The sequence below is a fragment of the Spermophilus citellus genome (assembly GCF_964194105.1).
Source record: "Spermophilus citellus genome assembly, chromosome: 7".
In the NCBI taxonomy this organism is placed as follows: domain Eukaryota; kingdom Metazoa; phylum Chordata; class Mammalia; order Rodentia; family Sciuridae; genus Spermophilus; species Spermophilus citellus.
The window spans coordinates 73,990,173-74,009,892 of record NC_138188.1 but is presented as its reverse complement, the minus strand read 5'-3'; the positions used below and the strand labels follow the sequence as shown (position 1 = coordinate 74,009,892).

The following is a 19,720-nucleotide window of genomic DNA, read 5'->3' as shown; positions in this document are numbered from 1 at the left end:
AAGGTACAGTTAAGTATCCATATGGTGTCATTATTTTGAGATTCCTATATTCTTATGTAAAATGTCAGTTGGGAATTTTAATAAAAATTCAGAGGAAAAATTTTTTAAAATTCCAACAATTTCACTCACACATATTTCACCCTTTGGATTCCTTGAAGGGAAGCCCAAGGAACACTAAAGTTTATAAATTTTCAGCCTCATTGACCCAAAGATTTTTCTATTATCTTCACAATTAAGTTTTTAAGGTAGAGTAGGAATAAAGAGTTTTTCCAATGTTTAAAATATTGTGTGTATGTGTTTTTGTGTTAAAAAAATAAAAGAAAACTTTTTAATATCTTAAAATATCTAGAATTACAAATTTTTGGACTACCATGGATTTGCCAGTTCAGAATGCAAGAAGTATTCAATTCTTGTGATTAATGAATTTTTTTGAAAAAACTTTAATTACACATCTGAAGTCCTGATTACACCCTAGGGATTTATTTGCTTATGAAAAGTCAAACTATGAATTACAATATTGCAGAATAATTTTCACATCATCAGATTATTTTTGCCATTCATTTCACAAGTGATTTGTAAAATTTTGCAATACCTAAAAAACTTTGATACTACATTACAAAAAGGTACTTAAATATAGATGAGAAAGATAGATGTTTGTGTTCTCCTTTTGATAGTGATATTAAATAAAAGATGGAATGTTTTTTATTTAAAACCAATCCCTCATTCCCCCACCCCCAATACAATAAGTAAATAGCAACGTGAAGAAAGGCTTCCTTTAAATCTGTTATTCAGTTCAAATGTGTGTTAAGAAAAAGGTCTATTCTGTGTATAAAATATAACAACAAAAAGGGGGAATTATAAATAGAAAAATAAAACATGTAAAGGAGACAGATATTCTATGTACATATCTTTAAAGTTCTGACAGAGAACACTTGTTAGAGGACAGAGTATACATTCCTTAACTTAATAATAAATTCCCAAAGAATAATTCCAACATTTTAATTTACCACAGTAGATTTACCCATTGAAATCAGGTCTACCAGTCTTTACCAGCAAGTTTCATTTTAATTTGTACCATTGAACAGTTCAGTTGAGATGGAATAAAGATTTTCACACAAATATATTCCTACCACATATGTTCCTGCATTGTACTGGAATATTTACCAACATTCACTAAGTCCAAAGGTAATGAATCCTTTGTCAATATCATCTCTTCACACAGTAGTGGGTCTTAAATGGAAAAGGGCTCTTAATTTTCTATTTGACTCATAGGAAGTAACTACAGAACTGGCTAATGAAAAAAGCTTATTTTTTATTTTTATTTTTTGGAAATCAGTTTAAAAAATCTAAAGCTGTAAATAAAAAGTGATGAAAGAAAAGTAACTGGCTAGGTTTCCCTTCTTTTTTAGTCACATGATAAAAAGACAAGAAAAATGCTTAACACCCTTTAACTAGAAAATCCGGTCCCTTCACTTGCTACAGGGCTCAATTTTGATTAAGAAAGGGAAAAATATTTTTGGCTATAGCTTTAGTAAACAATAAATGATGAAAAATCTTGTCTTTAAGAGATCTGATACCTCAGAACACAGACCTTAGCACACTGATGTTGCTACATTCCTCCATATAGGTTGGCAAATAAATATCTGAGCCCCTATTTTGGCGGAAGGAAGGAAGGACACACTAGTTCCAGCAACAAAACAAGATTATGAAAAGAACTGACCAACACAAAACAGTATTTCTTCTCCTGAATAATAAAGACATCATGTTTGCATATAGAACAGCTTTTGCATTATTGCTCTACATATAATAATATATTAAGGAACTCATAACAGACTGCACATTACAAACTTAAGGTTCTTTGGTGAAGAATGAAAGAAAACAGTATTTGAGCTTTAAAGAAAACAATTTCATCCATGTTTGCTTTTATCTATTGATCCGCTGGATCCTCTCACAGAGCAGGGAGAGGTACTGTGTGAGTTTCACCATGGCCACGATCACCACGCCCCCGGCCATCATACACGTGGGCCAGAAGAGTGAGTGGAACAGCACATTGGAACTGTAGAGTTTGGTTAGTATGACGTTCTTCTGGTTTCCTTCTGGGTCAAAATAGCAGGAGAAGTGTTGGTACTTCCTGAAGTTTTCCATGACGACATTCACCAGGGACATGGACTCTTCAAAGCTTTTTTCACACTTAGGTATGTAGGAGCACTGTAGAGAATGAGATAAACCGTTATACCAAGATGTGTGTGTATGTGTGTGTGTGGGGGAGACAGACAGACAGACAGTGGGAGGGGTAGAGTACAGCTACCAACTTAATTTATCAGTGAAATGACCACTGTGGTTATTCTATTTGCATTCAGACTGGTTCTTCTAGAAATCTACAGAATCCCTACACATTGCTTAAGGTGTTCCTTGATAACCCACCCATGCATTATTAAAGTATCGATAAAAATAAAATCAGGGAAATGTTAATTAGCTTGCTTCAATCATTCCATATCACATACCACACACAAAAAGAAAATGACTCCAACTAGGCTCTTCCCCATAGTGAAGTGTGCTGGGTTGTAATTATTTCCTATTAAACATCCTTTTTCTTGGAATTAAGAGTGTAAACGTCTGCTCATCAATTGTACCAATGTAGTTTGTTCTTTTGTTTTGGCATGGCTTCATTTGGTTCTGCTAAGTCACTTTGGTCACTGGTTACCATCTCTGGCCCAAAGTTTGACAAAGACACTTTTCCCAAAGCAGACCCAACCCAGTTTATCTTTCAGCCTAATTTGAGAACTCACTGTGTCTTTCCTTTGATCTTTTCTCCTCTCTTACTCCTCTTGCGACCCCTTCTACACCTCTCTCTTTTCTCTTATTCTGCAGAATTTTCCCTTCCATCTTTTCCATTTGTGTCTCTTCCTCTCTGTCCTCTCTTCCTCTCCTTCCCCTTCTCCTCTTTCTTCTCTGGATACATATGGAATTAAATAACTTTCTTGTAGTTTTTTGAATTATATGTTATTTGAATACATTTCCCCAATTTAACGTGATCTCTAAGGACATGAAATCTCTGTGACCTGCTTTCTTTGGTCTGTACGTGTGCAGTGACAAAACTGATTTAAATGACAATGGTTTTTGAAAAAGTTGGGGAAAAGGTGATGTAAGCCACTCTTCTGGGAGATACAAGCCTCCTCAGTTAACTCTTCTCCCCCTCAATGCTAAGCCCCTCTCCATAGGAAAAGATTCTCGTATCTTGTGATATATATTATCAAATGATTAATCTAAAACTGACTTTCTGAACTAAAGTGATTTCTGACAGAATCACCGCTAAACTATATAGTATTTTAGAAAACTAGGTCTCATTTTCAAAACACTGTTGTTTCAGTTGGAAAATTACCAGAATAAACTGACTTTATGAAAACCACCCATTTATCAATGCTGACTATAAATATTCACCTCCTTAACTAACAGTGAGACTGGTATCCTCAGTGTTGTGCCGTGCACAACTTACACTGCTGTATTAAGAGACATGGATGAGGTGGGCTATGGGTAAATTTTGATGTACTTTGATATGAGATTTGGGGTGAGATTCTTGAATTTCAGAATAGACCTATACATTTCACAGGAAGAAAATATAAAAGAAATGAAAATGAAATGAAATGAGTTTCTGTTAATGGAGTATATTTGAATTACTCTTCCTCCCGACTTTGTTCGTGGGTTCACAGGCATTTTACTTTGTTGGCTGAGCTATAATCATTGGCTTGACTATAAACAGTGGGAAGTTTCTTTGATTAGTTAAGAATGGAGCATGGCTCTCATTATATCAAAGAAGACATTTGGTATTTGTTTTTTAGGGATTGGCTAGCTTCACTAAGCATAATCTGCTCTAGTGCCATCCATTTCCCTGCAAATTCTATGATTTTGTCATTTTTTATTGCTGCATAGTACTCCATTGTGTATAGATGCCACATTTTTTTTTATCCATTCATCTATTGAAGGGCATCTGGGTTGGTTCCACAGTCTAGATATTGTGAATTGTGCTGCTATGAACATCGATGTGGCAGTATCCCTGTAGCATGCTCTTTTAAGGTCTTCAGGGAATAGTCCGAGAAGGGCAATAGCAGGGTCAAATGGTGGTTCCATTCCCAGCTTTCCCAGGAATCTCCATACTGCTTTCCAAATTGGCCGCACCAATTTGCAGTCCCACCAGCAATGTACAAGAGTACCCTTGAACAGAGCAGGGAGGAAGAGCAGGAAGAAAAGATTAACATTAAACAGAGTCATGAGATGGGAGGGAAAGGGAGAGAAAAGGGAAATTGCATGGAAATGAAGGGAGACCCTCATTGCTATACAAAATTACATATAAGAGGTTGTGAGGGGAATGGGAAAATAAACAAGGAGAGAAATGAATTACAGTAGATGGGGTAGAGAGAGAAGATGGGAGGGGAGGGGAGGGGGGATAGTAGGGGTTAGGAAAGGTAGCAGAATACAATTACTAATAGGGCATTATGTAAAATTGTGGATGTGTAACTGACGTGATTCTGCAATCTTCATTTGGGGTAAAATTGGGAGTTCATAACCCACTTCAATCTAATGTATGAAATATGATATGTCAAGAGCTTTGTAATGTTGTAAACAACCAATAAAAAAATAATAAAATTAAAAAAAAAGAATGGAGCATGGCATGTCAGCATTATTATAAACCATGCTTAATGTGATGTTCTTGTAGCCAGGTTTGGCTGACACCTTGAAATTTAACCAGTGAAGAATAAGTGTGAGTACACACATCCCTGTGAGTACAGCGGAGTGCTAGTATTAGCACAGCAAGAAGAGGCTGAAAGTATCCTCAAGAAACCAGAAGTTCACAGTGACTTATTACTAAGGTGGCAATTAGCCTGTGACTGCCAGGAAGCAAATACTCTACTAGGTGGATGCCTCTGGATCAAAAGGCTCTAAGGCACTTAAGGGGGTGGAGAGTACTGCTTTCTGTTATTCCAAGCTTCCCAGATCTTGTCTTTAGTTAAAAAAAAATTTTTTTGAAGAAGAGTATTAAGAAAAAACAAAACCACAGAACAAATATGAAAGCCATTTATGACTGAATTCAAACTGAGCCAATTTAGATTATAAATGCATCAGGTCCCTGTATATTTTGTGCCAATATAGTTTATAGTAGTAGTTTCAGTGGCTTAACAGTACTGAGTTATTGAATTTATTTCAATAAAAATGGCATTCTATTAAAAGTAGAGTTTTTTTCCCCCTTTTCTTATTCTCTCATGAATTGATTCGGCTTAAGAAAAAAATTTTTTTAAAGAAACATTTTTCTGCCAAATGGCAATAACTCTGTCACTAGATGAGATTCTTCCAAATAAAACAAGATATAAACTACCACTGAGACCATCCAGCAAGGTTGTAATACAGGAGCTGCTTATTAAAGTTTAAAGATGTCAGGATCTGAAATATGTGTGTATGTAGGCTGGCTGTTCCAAACAAGACCTGACTTGGGTCCTCAGGGCCAGTGGCACATGTATGTGCAGCAGGCAGGTGCTTGGAGAAAGGACCCTCTACCCTAATGTTTTTAGCTCTTCCTGACTTCTTACCCCTGCCCCTTTTCAACTCACACACAAATTGACTTCTGCTAGACCATTAACTACCCATGAAAATTCTAGCCTATTTCAATCATCCATTTCTTTTTCTTATTGATTTCATTTGTGATAATGGATGTATGAGGCAGTGTAAAAACATCTTGACTTGTGTTTAGGAGATTTGGTTACTAGGTTACTGTTGGCAAGTCGTATGGCCCCTCAGAACCAATTTCATGTATATCTTGGGGTTGTTAGAGATTTCCTGGCAGGGAATCTGTGAGCATTAAATGATAAATATGCTATAAAGCCTTCATAAATTTTTATTATTACATTTTCTCTTGAAATATCATATATGTTCATACAGTCTTCTAAAATCTTCCATCAAGTGGCATGTTCTAAGTTATGAAACCTCTAAGAGGGAAAAATTACTAGTTGTACAATCTCCACAGGGATAGCTCTGTTCAGTGGCTCTTGTTTCATGTCCCCATCTTTTTGTCCTGTTAGATTTGCAAAACATAGAATTCTACCTTAGGATTCTAGTTTTCTGTTTCTTTGGATTAAACTATCTTCCTGAGGCCTGTAGGAACTGGGTGTGAAGCTTTAGTTATCTTATGATTTCATCAAATGTTAGGAAGATACTATCATGTGGTTGGTCTAGAACATATGGGATATATTTTAACAAATATCATTGATCAACACAGGTGGAAAATGTAATGTAGGTTGAAAAGATAAACACCTTAGCATTTTTAAACCTTTTCATTTATTGGAAGATATGAGAATGGAAAGGTTTAACTTTTACACTGTATATGATATGTAACAGAAAGGAACATATTAGTAATTATTTTACATATACAAGTGCATTAATATTTTCACCCTGGTCATAGGTAATTATTTCTTTTGTGCCTTAACATGTAACATATAAACTTATCAAACTTCTGAAGCAGACATTCGGCAGAAAATTTAATCACATCTCTTTTCTTAATCTTGAGTTTTGTTAATCAAAACTTACTTCTTTTCCCCAATCTCTTAGATTCTTGAAAGACAAAAACTTATTTTGGTACTGAAAGCCATATAGATGTCCCCTGGCATGGCCTTTCCTATCCTAGTTATGGAAGCCTGTTATTGGGTTTTAAGAGTCTTCTGTGGTTAGTGAAGACCGAGCAATTATATTTTCTTTTCAGTTCTTTGGAAAATGACTGAAAATTTCCTTTTCTTAGATTCACTTCCAGAATCTTTTACATCCACAGAGTTTTGTGGGTTTTTTTCTCTCTCATGATGGACAGAAGTTTTGACAAACTACCTGTTGGGGTTTTCTTATAAACACGCTTCACTGGGCATGTGTGAAGCAGAGTGACATGCCTTCATCCCAAAGATAAAAGACTCCAGGAGGGGAGGGAGCAGTGGGAGCCGGATCTGGCTGAATAGCCTCACTGTCAGGAAGAAGGGAATTATCAATTTCTCAGGACCCCTCAAGAGAGGGGTATGTCTTTCATTGGCTTCTTAATAAAAAAGAAAGTGTGTTATTTCAGAAGTGGATCAGAAGTTTAATGAAAACCAATCAATATTTATTGAGTGATAGTAAATATTGTGCCAATGTGCCTTTTAGCATGCTAAATATAGGCATCAAAATCATAAGCAATGAGACCCCAAAAAGGGTGGGGTGATGAGATGGGACAGGAATGTATCTAAAAATGCCTTCATCAAAGCCTGTCCCCTCAGAGTAGATACAGATTGGTTCTAAACCCACCAATAGTCAGGGCATTCTAGTTCATGATGTCCTAGGTTAAACAAACATGTGAATAATGTTTTAAACATGTGAATAATATGTACTTTTCGTTCCAAAGTCAGATGGAACGAAACAGTATACACATTCATGAAGCATATACAATTTTCCAGACTTTGTGTTCTATGCTATAGACATACTCCTATATTCAAATTAATAAGACATAATCCTATATTCAAAAAATGAGCTCAGCAGCTGGTAGCCTTGGGTTACTCTGTCTCACAGGTATATTTTGAACTTCAGAGTTCTTTGAACATTAGTAATGAACAAATGTTGAGAGGGTAATTTGGGACTTTATTTTTCTTTCCTCTTATGAGACTTCCAGCTCTTTATCACTTTTAAAATAGTGAATCCTTATCCCCCCCACTAGTTTAGACCTGATTAGTTTGCACTTGAAGTATTTGCTTGATTTTGGCAAGTGGGACTGTTGGAAGTGTTTGGTAGAGAAATGGAAAACAGAATTCATGCTCTGCTATGAAGGTCATTTTTTCCTTTCCTATATTTTCCCAAAGTTCTTACATCTATTATGGCACTTCTATTTAATTTGGAGTAGAGAACTCACTTAAAAGATGCAGAAATGAGAGAGAAGCTGTCTAGAGCCTTGGAATTATTCACTATCTGGAGTAGCCTATGTAACAGAGCCCCAAGGTCTGCAATGCAGGGTGAGTCAGATATATCATTTAACCTTGACCCTTTGCCATGGTCGTCTTGGTATTGGGAAGAAATAGTTTCTTCTCCATGCTCAGAAACATAGGTTTATGGAAGCTTCTTACAGCATACCCTTCCTTTCATTTCTGCATGGAGGTGGGCTCAGAGGTCTCAGAATTCAGTTTTGGTGAATAGTGACTAACTTTGTCAATCACAGAAGTATCTCTGAATCACATCTAACATGTGGTTGTTATGGTTTGGATGTGAGGTGCCTCCCAAAAGCTCAAGTGTGGGACAGTGCAAGAAGGTTCAAGGAGACATGATTGGGTTGTAAGAGTCTTAACCCCATCAGGGAATTAATCCCCTGATAAGAATTAATTGAGTGGTAACTAAGATGGGTAGGGTGTGGATGGAGGAGGTGGGCTTTGAGGCATGGCTTTGGGGTATATATTTATGTCTGGCAAGTGGAGACCCCTCTCTACTTTCTGAGCATCATGTGAGCTGCTTCCCTCTACCACACTCTTCTGCCATGATGTCCTGCCTCACTCTGAGCTGAGGAACAGAGACAGCTGTCAATGGATTGAGACCTCTGAAACCATGAGCCCCTGAGTAAACTTTTCTTCCTCTAAAATTGTTCTATTCAGGTCTTTTGGTCACAGCACTGAAAAAGCTGACCCAAACAGTGGTTCCTAGCAATTTCAGCAACCATGTAATACATTTAACAGGTTAATTATGGTGATGTCAGAGATCAAATTTTAGGGAATGTTTCTCAACTCTTTTTTTTAACCATTTTCAGAATAGCTTCTGTCTGTATCATATATTATTACACTGGCTACACAACTGAATACACAACATGATTTCCCTGTGGAGCCACAGAATTATCCATACATAATTCAATTCTTTGCTTAAAGTCTTTTACCTGATCCTATGAACCTCTTGGAACATGATGGAATGATGTAGATTCTCACCTACTCACCAAAATACGCCAACAGAAGGATAAATATTTCATAGAATTTGGATTTTCAGAACTCTTTATTCTCTCAAGAGGATTCTCTGAATTTTTTTCTCTTTAGGAGACAGTGGGATGAAGTAAAGAGACAGAGTTTTAATTCAGACCTAGTTAATTGTTAAGTGCATAACTAGGGAAATTCATTTTTAAACCCAGCATCATTACTGTAAAGTAGGGGTAAGAGTGGTGCCTAACGTGTGATTGTTGCTACAATTAAATAAGTTAGTTTGTGTAAAATATTTAGCAATTCACAGTGCCTGGCACATTGTAAGCTCATGATAAAATTTGGCTTTTATTATTTTAGGAGAAGTAAATGAGATGTTCTTAGTAAGATTTTCAGCATAGTGCTGGGTACATAATACACAGTGGGCACTTAATAAATGCTGGGTCTCTTATTTTCCATTTAGATTCTCAACTTTATTTTCTTTATTCCATATCCTAGCAATATTGTGCACCAGAACTAAGGAGCTTTGCATACAATTTCAGGATTTCATAGCATCCAAAGGCAAAGTTAAATAAAATGTAAGCAATGATTCTACCACTGTCTGGAAACATTTCTAGTTGTTACAACTAGCCTGGGGAGGCTCATCACCTAGTGGATTGAGGCTAGAGATGCTGCTACACATCTGACAATGTACTGGGCAGGTTCCTACTTCACCCTCACTGAAAACAAGGAATTATCCTACCCTAAAAGTCTATAGTGCTGAGTTGAGAAGCTTTGGATATGTACAGTCTCTGAATTTAGAGAAGCTATTAAAACTTTAAAATGGGTAAGAACATGAGGGGTGATGCTGTTTGGAGTTATAAATAATTGGCTAATATATGAAACTTATCCCCCACTAAAATAGCTATCTTCCCTATGACAGTTATATAAAATATTATACATGGTATTATAAAATAACCAAAAAATGTTATATTTTCATGTTTTACACCATACTGCATTTTGAATCCACCCTTAAAACAGATGGGCATTTTTTGAGAATCCCTGCTGAGCAAAAAAAGTTAAACTCCCAAAGAAGATCAGAAGGGAGGAATTCACAAGCAACAATCACAGTGAATTAATACTCAGCTACTGTTTATGATTCTAGTGACAGCCTTGTGGCCAAGGGAAGCAGAGGCCCTTGAGCAGTGGCCACTGCAGCTCCCAGAGACCATTAGTCAGCCAATGGCGCCACAAGAGCATGCCAGCTTATCAGCTTAAGCAGCTTTCGTTGTAATGTTGACAAGAGGCTGGGCACAGGGTTTAAAGGCAAAGAAAAAATATGAGAGTGTGAAAATTTAAAATTAAAATCCTTTTGAATGTCTTCCTACAAAGATACAGACAGCTTAATTGAATCATTTTGCCTCCTGATGGCTCAGGTCAAACCTTGCCAGTAGTTCCTTATGTATCTCAATAACTGAGTTCAGAGGCTGGGGATGTCAGTGGTAGGGTGCCTGCTTAGCATGCAAGCATGAGGCTCTGGGTTTGATCCTTGACACCACAAACAAGATACAACACACAAATACATACACACACACACACACACACACACACACCCAAGGATGTACTCATTTCTTTGTAACTGGGGAAAAGACCATTTCTGGTCAGGTTGCAGGAGGGTAACAGAAAGAGGAGGTTAACATTGAGAATATTTTTATTTATTTAATTTTTTCCCCAGAAATATCCTAAACATTCTTTATGTTGCACAAAGTTTGTGATGTGGAGATAACTGCATTTTCAGAATGTATATTTCTGATTAAAAGGAGAGACTCTGCAGAGAATAAAGAACCTCTGGGCTGGAAAAGCAGGTTGAGTGTCTGGTGTCTTTCCTTCAGGAGTGTTTGCTAATTGTGGAAGGTGACTGAGTGTCTAAAATCCTAAATAGCACTTTTGAGAGCCTTGCAGAGCTCTGGGTAGGAATTATTATTGAAGGCCTATCAAGTGGGGACCTGCAGGATCCCCCTATTCACTTTGGGGTTAGGTCTCTGCAAGGCTGCATCCTAGGAGCAAGCCTAGGAGCAACTTCAACCTGAAGTACACAGGTCCTCACAGGGACTGCAGCTTAGATTTGAATATCTCAATTTATGAAGTTAGAATGCAGTGGTCCTAAAGGATTGGTGTCTCCAGGGGCCTCCCAGAAACAAATGAAAATATTTTTTGGAAAAGATGACATCATGATATTGTCCCATGCTTAAACTTATTTTTGTAAATAATTTTAAAAATATGATCTCCAACCAACAAACAAAAATATCTAGAAAGCACAAGACAACATAAAAACATAAAAAGAAGAAAAAAATAGAATGATTACATAGGGACTTCAGATATTGGAATCATCAAAACAGACTTTAAAACAACTACAATTTTACTTTTTACATAGAAATATTTAAATAGAAGAATTAGAATATTGCAGGAAACTAGAAATGATAAAATAAGTCTCAAGTGGATATTCTAGCACTGAAAATAAGAGAAATTAAGAACTTAATAGATGAGATTAATAGATGAAACCTTGAGTTGGAGTTGAGGAAGGGATGCTAATCTAAGTAAATATCCAGAATAAAGCAAAGAAAGACAAAAAGAATAAAAAATACAAAAAGAAGAGTGAGACACAGGGGGGATATAAATGAGAAAGCCAAAATATGACCAATTGGAGTCCCGGAATGGGAAGAGAGAGGAAGTGAGGATGGAGACAATGTTTGATGAGACAATGTCTGAGCATTGACTAAGAATGACAACATCAAGGAACAGGGCAAGAAGTCTGGGAGCTAAGAAGGCTAAATAAAGATAACCATGCACTTCGGCACACAGCTGTTAAACTGTAGAAAGAAAAAGGAAATGATCTCTAAATAGGCCAAGATTACCTTCAAAGAAGCAGAAATTAAGCTGAGAACCAATTCCTGAACAGTGACAATTTCACCAGATGACAACAGAAACAAAAGAACAGCCAACTTTGAGTTTGGATCTCAGCAAATTCATCTCTGAAGAATAAAAGTGAAATAAAAAGTATTTTTAGACAAATGAAAACTTAGAAAATTCTTTACACCAGATACTGCACTAAAATAAATGCTAATTAGAGAGTATTCTTCAGGCAATGGAAAAAGGATTCCAGATGGAAGAGAAGAGATAAAAGACTGAAAAAAATTAAAGTGGAAAAATATGGAGGCCCATATAAGTTAATATTTACTACATACAACAGTAATAATAATGTTCACATGAGTATATCTATATATAATAAAAATGATAATAATATGTAAGTTGAGAAAATAACGACAATTTAAAATATTTTAACATTCTCAATTAGTCAAAACTACCATTGTAATCTCTAGGCTAGACACTAAAAGAACACTTGACAGATGAAGTAGTTTCTGAGAAAACAGAGGGAAAAGTAGGATCATAAAAAAAGAATCCAGTGAGGATGTTAAAAATATGTGCTGGAGTTAGTGGATATATATATATATATATATATATATATATATATATATATATGAAGAACCTCATAATCTTGACCCTATATAAAAATCAATTTGAGATAGATTGTATTCTATTTGTGAAAAGAAAAATAATAATGCTTCTAGAAGATAATTTGGGAGGATGACTTCATGACCTCAAGGTAGGCAAAGACTTACTCAGTAGGACAACAGAAGTACTAAACAAAAAGAAAAGATTGACAAAATTCGCTTACATTGAAATTAGACACGTCTTTTATTGAAAGATATTGTTCTGACAATGAATAGGACACATGATGGGAGAAGATTTTTGCTGCACATAACCAACAGAGGTTTAATATTTAGGCTTAAACAATTCCTATAATGAGTATAAGGAAGAAACAACCCAATAGACCAAGGAGCTGAGGGACTTGGATTGACACTACACACAGGAGGATATCCAAATGACCAATAATTAAATGAAAACGAGCTCAACAAAATTAGTGATCAGAACCAGTAGGAGACATCAATACACTAGTGAAAGTTAAAGACCACAGATGATACCAATTGTTGTTGAAGATTTGGAGTGATAAAAACACTCATACAGAGTTGGTGGGAATATGAATGGCTATAGACACTTCGAAAACCATTTGTCATTATCTGTTAAACTTTAAGATATGTAGACTCTATGATCTAGATAGTTCATTCCCAGGTTTATATCTGTCAGAAAAATGTCTGCTCGAGCATGAAGAGACATTTATGAGAATACCTAAGGAAGTGTTATTTGTAATAGCTCCGAACTGTAGTTAACTCAGAATGTCCATCAATAGTACAATGAATGAATTAGCATATTCATACAGTGGAATGTAGTACAGGCATGAAAATGAACCACAGCCAAATAGAAGGGCTCTGAAAATACACTGTGAAAAGGAAACCAGATATGAACAAAGTTATTCTGTATGATTTCATTTATGTAATTTTAAAAAAATGAGGCAAAAATAAAACATCGAATCTAAGGATACACGTTTGGGTAATAAAACTACGAAAAAAATAAGGAAACAGTTACTATAATAGGCAGGACAGTGCTCATCTCTGGCAGCTATTGAGAGAAGGTAGAAAAGGTGTTTTGGAGTGCAGGAAATGTTTAATTTCTTTACTCTTGTGGTATTTACATGGGAGAATCTCTAATACTTAAGCTTTATGTTTTCATTTCATGCCTGTTTCTGGTTGGGTGTTATAATTTCCATTTAAAAACAAGGTAGTGGCATATTATGCAGCACTAAGAAATGACAAAATCATAGAATTTGCAGGGAAATGGATGGCATTAGAGCAGATTATGCTAAGTGAAGCTAGCCAAGCCCTAAAAAAACAAATGCCAAATGTCTTCTTTGATATAAAGAGAGCAACTAAGAACAGAACAGGAAGGAAGAGCATGAGGAAAAGACTACAGTAAACAAAGACGAATGGGGGGAGAGAAATGGAGAGAGAAGGGAAAGCATATGGAAATGGTAGGAGACCTTCAATGATACACAAAATTATAAGACGTTATGAGGGGCAAGGGGGAGGGGGGAAAAGGGGAGAGAATTGAACAACAGCAGAGGAGGTAGAGAGGGAAGATGGGAGGGGAGGGGAGGGGAGGGGGGATAGTAGGGGATAGGAAAGGTAGCAGAATACAACAGTCATTAATATGCCATTATGTAATAATGTGAGTATGTAACAGTTGTGATTCTGCAATCTGTATTTGGGGTAAAAATGGGAGTTCAAAACCCAATTGAGTCTAATGTATGAAAGATGATATATCATGAGCTCTGTAATGTTTTGAACAATCAATAAAAAAAAAAAAAAAAAAAAAAAAAACAAGGTAGTGGGGCCGGGCGTGATGGCTCATGAGGATGAGGCAGGAGGACCGCAAATTCAAAGCCAGCCTTGGCAACTTAGTGAGGCTGTAAGAACCTAGTGAGAGAACCTGTTTCAAAATAAAAAAGGGCTGGGGGTTGTGGCTCTGTGGTTATGTGCCCTTGGGTTTAATCCCCAGTCCCAAACAAACAACAACAACAAAAAAACCCCAAGGGAGTGGTGCAAATAATCCAAACAATGACCTAGAACATTCTGACAGGAGAAAACATACTGATCTTAAATATATAACTAGGACTTTTAATGGTAGTTTTACTCCCTGTTTATAGCCTGGTTAATGCAATCTCAGGGCTCCAGTGATCCAATGTCAAAATGAGAAAATGGAAAGAGTCCCACTTTTTGGTGCTTATTCAACTTTGGCTCCCTTTCAATTCCTTGGCTATTTGAAAGTTTTATAGGTATTCATTATTACAGGTCAGCTTTGATTTAAAAATCTGACTTGAGGGAAGATCTTGAAAAACAAACACCTTGTGAGGGTGTTTGCAGCACAGATTTAAGATTGCTATTGTTTGTGGATACTACAAATGAAAGAAAAATCAGAAGAAACATTTTCAAATATCATTCTTTGAAATATTCATTAAGGTGAGTCCTCAGAGATATTTGCAAGAATTCTCTGAAGTTTTTGTAACTAAACCCAGGGTGAATTTCTGATATGTTGACATATATTCTACTTACTCTGTCTGTTCTAGTATTGAAACTCCAAGCTATTGTACCCTCCACATAACTAGAAGCTATATTATTTCAGTCCTGGCAATTATAATGAAGTTTTTATATGAAAGATTAGAGTACATGAGGATTGTATTCTGGGAATAAGAGCCTATTGTTCTATTGGAGAGTGATATTAGATTGTCTTGGCATATGAAAGTATTCTGTACATCTAAATTGCTACTATAAAATCCAAAACTCAATATAAGTTAAAATTGATAATGGCAGGTTGGTTCTCCTGAAACTTACTGGTTATCCCAAGTTTTATTAATATAAATATTATGTTGCGTTTTAACACAATATACATTTGCTGAGCATGATTCCATCAGTGCAGCCAACCTCTATGAACACAACATACATGAAGAAACACACACACACACACACACACACAAATACACACACCCACTGTGACCATGGGTTGAAGATTTATCCTGTGCTAGGTACTGAGCTCTGTTCAACACTACATCCTTTGTTCTAATTCTCACAATGACCTTGCAGGGTGATTATTTGTTATCATATTTTTAGAGAAAAGGAAACTAAGGCTCAAAGGGGTTAAGTTATATCCTCAAAGTACAAGAACCAATTGATAATGATTGTGGAAAAACAAAATATAGCAATGCAGTTTCACCCTTTGGTTCCCAGGTACATGGCAAATACTTAGTTTTTGATATGCACATCTCTAACTAAGTTCTATTCCTACTTTGAAAGACTCAGCCTGCTGGCATAAAAATAAAGAAAAATTTATCCTCCCAAATGGAAGTGAAGGCAAAAATCTGCATTACCACAATATGGGGCATGACTTGTCTATGGCTTGCACAGAGAAAAAGTATTTTCCAGGCCAGAGTCAAATAGTGAGTTTTGTGAATGGAGGTGGCCAGGGCCTACTTCCTGGCAAAGGGGAACTTCAGAGAGAGATGAGTGGGGCACGGAGCTCTGTGGGGGTGCATGGATACAGTGTGCCAAGCTCCTACCTTCTGATTGATTTTCATTGTCTCCTCAGTGTGGTAGAGAAGGAGCTTTTCCCCGGAAGAAGTCAGGTTCACGTACACCTGGAGGCAGGGGTACTGAGAGAGTTTCCAGCAGTCTGGCCCACAGCTGAAGGAGCAATTAAATGTCTCCGTGATGGATGCATTCAGCAAGGTGCATTGAGTCTCTTCAGTCCACACACTACAGAGAAAAGGAAAGAGTGAGCAAAAGGCGGAGAGTTACTGGCAAGGAAGATATGAGCAGAGGGGATGGTGGCTCAGCTCCTGGGCTGGAAGTCTTTTCCAAATCTATAATACATCCGTCTGCATAAAGTTTATGCTTTGAACAGGCAAACTCTAACATAGCATAGACAAACTTTGGAACCTGAGAATTTTCTCAGTGACTTCCTTTGGACATAATATTCTCCAAGGCTTGATTGGTTAGTTATTTTTTCTTATTGAATTCCATGGGAAGCACAAAGTATATTTCCAAATAACGATCTGTGCTCGCCCTGTATTTCTGCATGTATTACTTCTTGCCTTGCACCAGTCCTTAACTCTGCTACGCCTCCCTTGGTGCTTTCTTCACCTGCACCCCCTCCTTTGCCCAGTTTGTAGGCAGAGAAGGTGTAAGGGCAGAAGAGAGGAAAAAAGGGGTGGAGTGGCTTGGGGTCCAACTTGACAGATGGAAGTCAGAGATACAATGCTGTAAGGTCATTCTAAAAAGGGAAAAAAAGATAACCCCTGGATTATGCGAAGAGAAATTACTTATTGAATCCTTTCAATTCTAATTGAATTTTCACATAAATTATCTCCTTTTGAAGGTGAGTGAATCAAAGAAATCAGGTAACAGGTGCAAAGACATGTAGCTGATAACTGATAGAAGTTGTGATTCTACATAATCCAGTATTTCTCTAAGTCCTGGTTCATTCTATAATGCTGTGCTGCCTCCCCCATAAAAGCAGTAGAAAAGAAACCCATCTGTGCAGACTAATGGGTTAATAAGGATGTCCTGAGGCCTCTCAACTGGAAAGAGTCCACCTGCCCATTGATCATCTTTCATTTTAGAATGCCTTTACTTTTATGATCAAGGTTAACATTTGTAATTAGAAAGTAACACACAGTAATCAATGCTTTGCTTCTGGGTATAACTGATTACCATAGTGATTGGAAAACAACATGTTTTTGTTAAGATTAATACTCTTTCCTTTTGACATCCACAGCTCTCTGCACTTTTGTATGTGTGAAGTTCTATGCCAGAGGCAGGATACTGCACCTACTCTCATCTGGTGTGGCAAACTATATTTTCCCTGAACATGGATGGTCAGATTTTGCTTATACAATGAGGAAAAAGTCTTGGATGGTTCCAAGCAGATGTGACGATTTGAAAGAGGGCTTGGAATCAACGAACTCTGGGGGCCTAAGGCATCAGCGCTTTCATTGAGAAAGAGCACAGCTGAAGGCCATCAGAGAAACAGAGCAGAACAGCCACAAATGTGAAAGATGATGCCTTAATTTCAGCAAATTACTGTATTTCAGCTAGATTTTTGTTTCTAAAATGAAGCTATTAATTTAGATTGAGAAATGAATGCCCCCAAATGGTTTTCGTTTCTTTTGGATTGAAACTTAAATTTTTTATTTGAAAGGGTCTTGTTACTTTAAGCTGAACTGTTGTGAGACTTCCCCCTTTAGTTTTAGTGATGCTGGACTCACCTGAGCTTCATGTCCAATTCATGGACAACAGGGAAGCTAGAGATGCTGCTACTAGCTCAGGAGAGAACATACCAACTGTCTCACTATTTATTTGCCTCCCCATCTATTCAGTAAATCTAGGGGCATTAAATAAAAAGGGTTCAAAATCTGTTATTTTAAAAGGTCGATGCACAATAGTGTTTTTCAGCCTTGACAGTACAGTAGTATCCTTTGGGAGAGTTTTTAAAAGATACTAATAAATGGGTCCCACTTCAAACCAGTTTAATCAGACTTTCTGGGATGATGGTGGGGGCAGGGCATCAACATTTTTAAAGTTTTTGTGAGATGTACCACTGAGAAGTACTGCCGTGGAGGGAGGGTGAAGGGCGATGCAGGGTGGAAAAGGAATGAAGGTGGGAACAGACGTGAAGGAGCAAGAATAGGGATGCTGAGATGAGTGGGTTGTGCCTTTGAAGCTAAGGCTTGGCCACATGCTAAAGCTATGTGACATTGGACAAGTTACCTCTCTTTGAACCTCAGTTTTCCTATTTTTTTTTTTTTGATGAGGATATTCATACTTACAGTGTAGTCATGAGGATAAAACGATGTATGAAAAGCTTTTGGCAATAATAGGCAGTTTATATATAAAACTATTTTATTATTATTATTATTAGATAGCATTATTAAAATATTATACGAGGGGCACTTCTGGAAGTTCTCCATAGGAAAGAGGGTGAGGAAGATGACCTCAGGGTTGACTGAGCAATGAAGGTAGAGACAAATGGCAGTGTCCCAACAGCACAGCAGCATTACCTCTGCATATATGAGCGCAGGAGTGTGATTCCCAGAAGGAAATACATCATGATGGAGCACACCATCATGGCCAGTCCCAGGAGTATGGCTCGGTCCTCTCCAGCCTTTAGTGCTGTGACTGTTTTCCTTTTGTCCAGGAGGTCGTGGTCCCTGATTTTTTGGTAGATATTTCTAAAGTTGAAAAACAATGCAGTATTAAAGTTCAAAGTTAATCAGTATGCCCCTGGAGAACGGGTACGTTTCTACCCCTGTCTTGCTGCAGCTGAGAGACCCAGAGGACACTTCTGAACCTGCCTGAGTGCAACTGGATCCCAGCATGTGAACCTACCCCTGCAACATAACATGTGCGCATGCGCGCGCACACACGTACATATGTGCAACAACATGAGCAGACAGGGACCCTCCTTATTTACCTTGAGGCTCACATCTAATGTCAAATTAATGTTCCTTCTTTCCAGTTCTAGAGAAAGAAAGCAATTCCTCAACCTTCAAAATAATTATTTGGGTTCATTGACTTTACCATCTATCAAGTCATCTACCGTTGATATATTTTGTAATTTCTGCATACCTAATTCAAATAAATGGCAACATAAATCAGAAATCTATCAATTTAATCATGCTATTCCCTCAGTAGGGGTAGACAGAAGCTATTCTGGTTAACATTTTTCTCGAGCTTAGGGGTGCTTAGGGCTCTTTTGGCTTGAGATTTATAAGCAGTGTAAAGATGTGGGGTGGTGATCCTGCCTACTTTTTCTTATATGTGTAAATACTTGGGTGAGTTAGAAAAGTTTTAGTCAAATCAAGGAAAATAAAGGCTGGTCTTCATAATTTGCAGAGTTTTATTAGTACTTTTATTTGGGGTTTTAGAGAAGGAACATAGGAACATGAGCTTGAAGTCAAATTGTGTCCTGTTCAAATCTGTTTACTAACTGTGTGATCAACAAAAAGTTCCTTAGCCTTTTCAATCCCCAGTTTCTTGCAAAGTAGAAATAACATTTAAAAGCTTTAAACATTTAAAAGCTTAAAACAACTACATGCTATTCCACCCCAAACAGCTGAATTTACCTGTCTCTTAGCTGAGAATGGAATATTTTCCAAAATAGATCAGATTCTAAGTCACAAAACAAATCACAGCAAATGCAAAAAAATCACATAATCCCATGTATAATATAAGAATGAAGCTAGAAATCAACAGCAAGAAAAATAGAAACCACATAAACAC

General features: G+C 37.0%; 1 protein-coding gene across 1 annotated transcript in view; it reads right to left on the bottom strand.

Annotated features, from left to right (window-relative positions):
* Nucleotides 1-1,655: 1,655 nt before the first annotated feature.
* The window catches only part of KCNMB2 (potassium calcium-activated channel subfamily M regulatory beta subunit 2), a 269,712-nt gene continuing 251,647 nt past the window's right edge, over nt 1,656-19,720 (bottom strand). The window contains exons 3-5 of the mRNA XM_081302728.1: nt 18,499-18,669; nt 16,000-16,195; nt 1,656-2,208 (exon numbers count right to left, since the gene is read on the bottom strand). Of these exons, the coding sequence (XP_081158854.1) occupies nt 1,924-2,208; nt 16,000-16,195; nt 18,499-18,669 (652 nt within the window). The 3' untranslated portion in view covers nt 1,656-1,923. The remainder of the gene's footprint in view (nt 2,209-15,999; nt 16,196-18,498; nt 18,670-19,720) is intronic.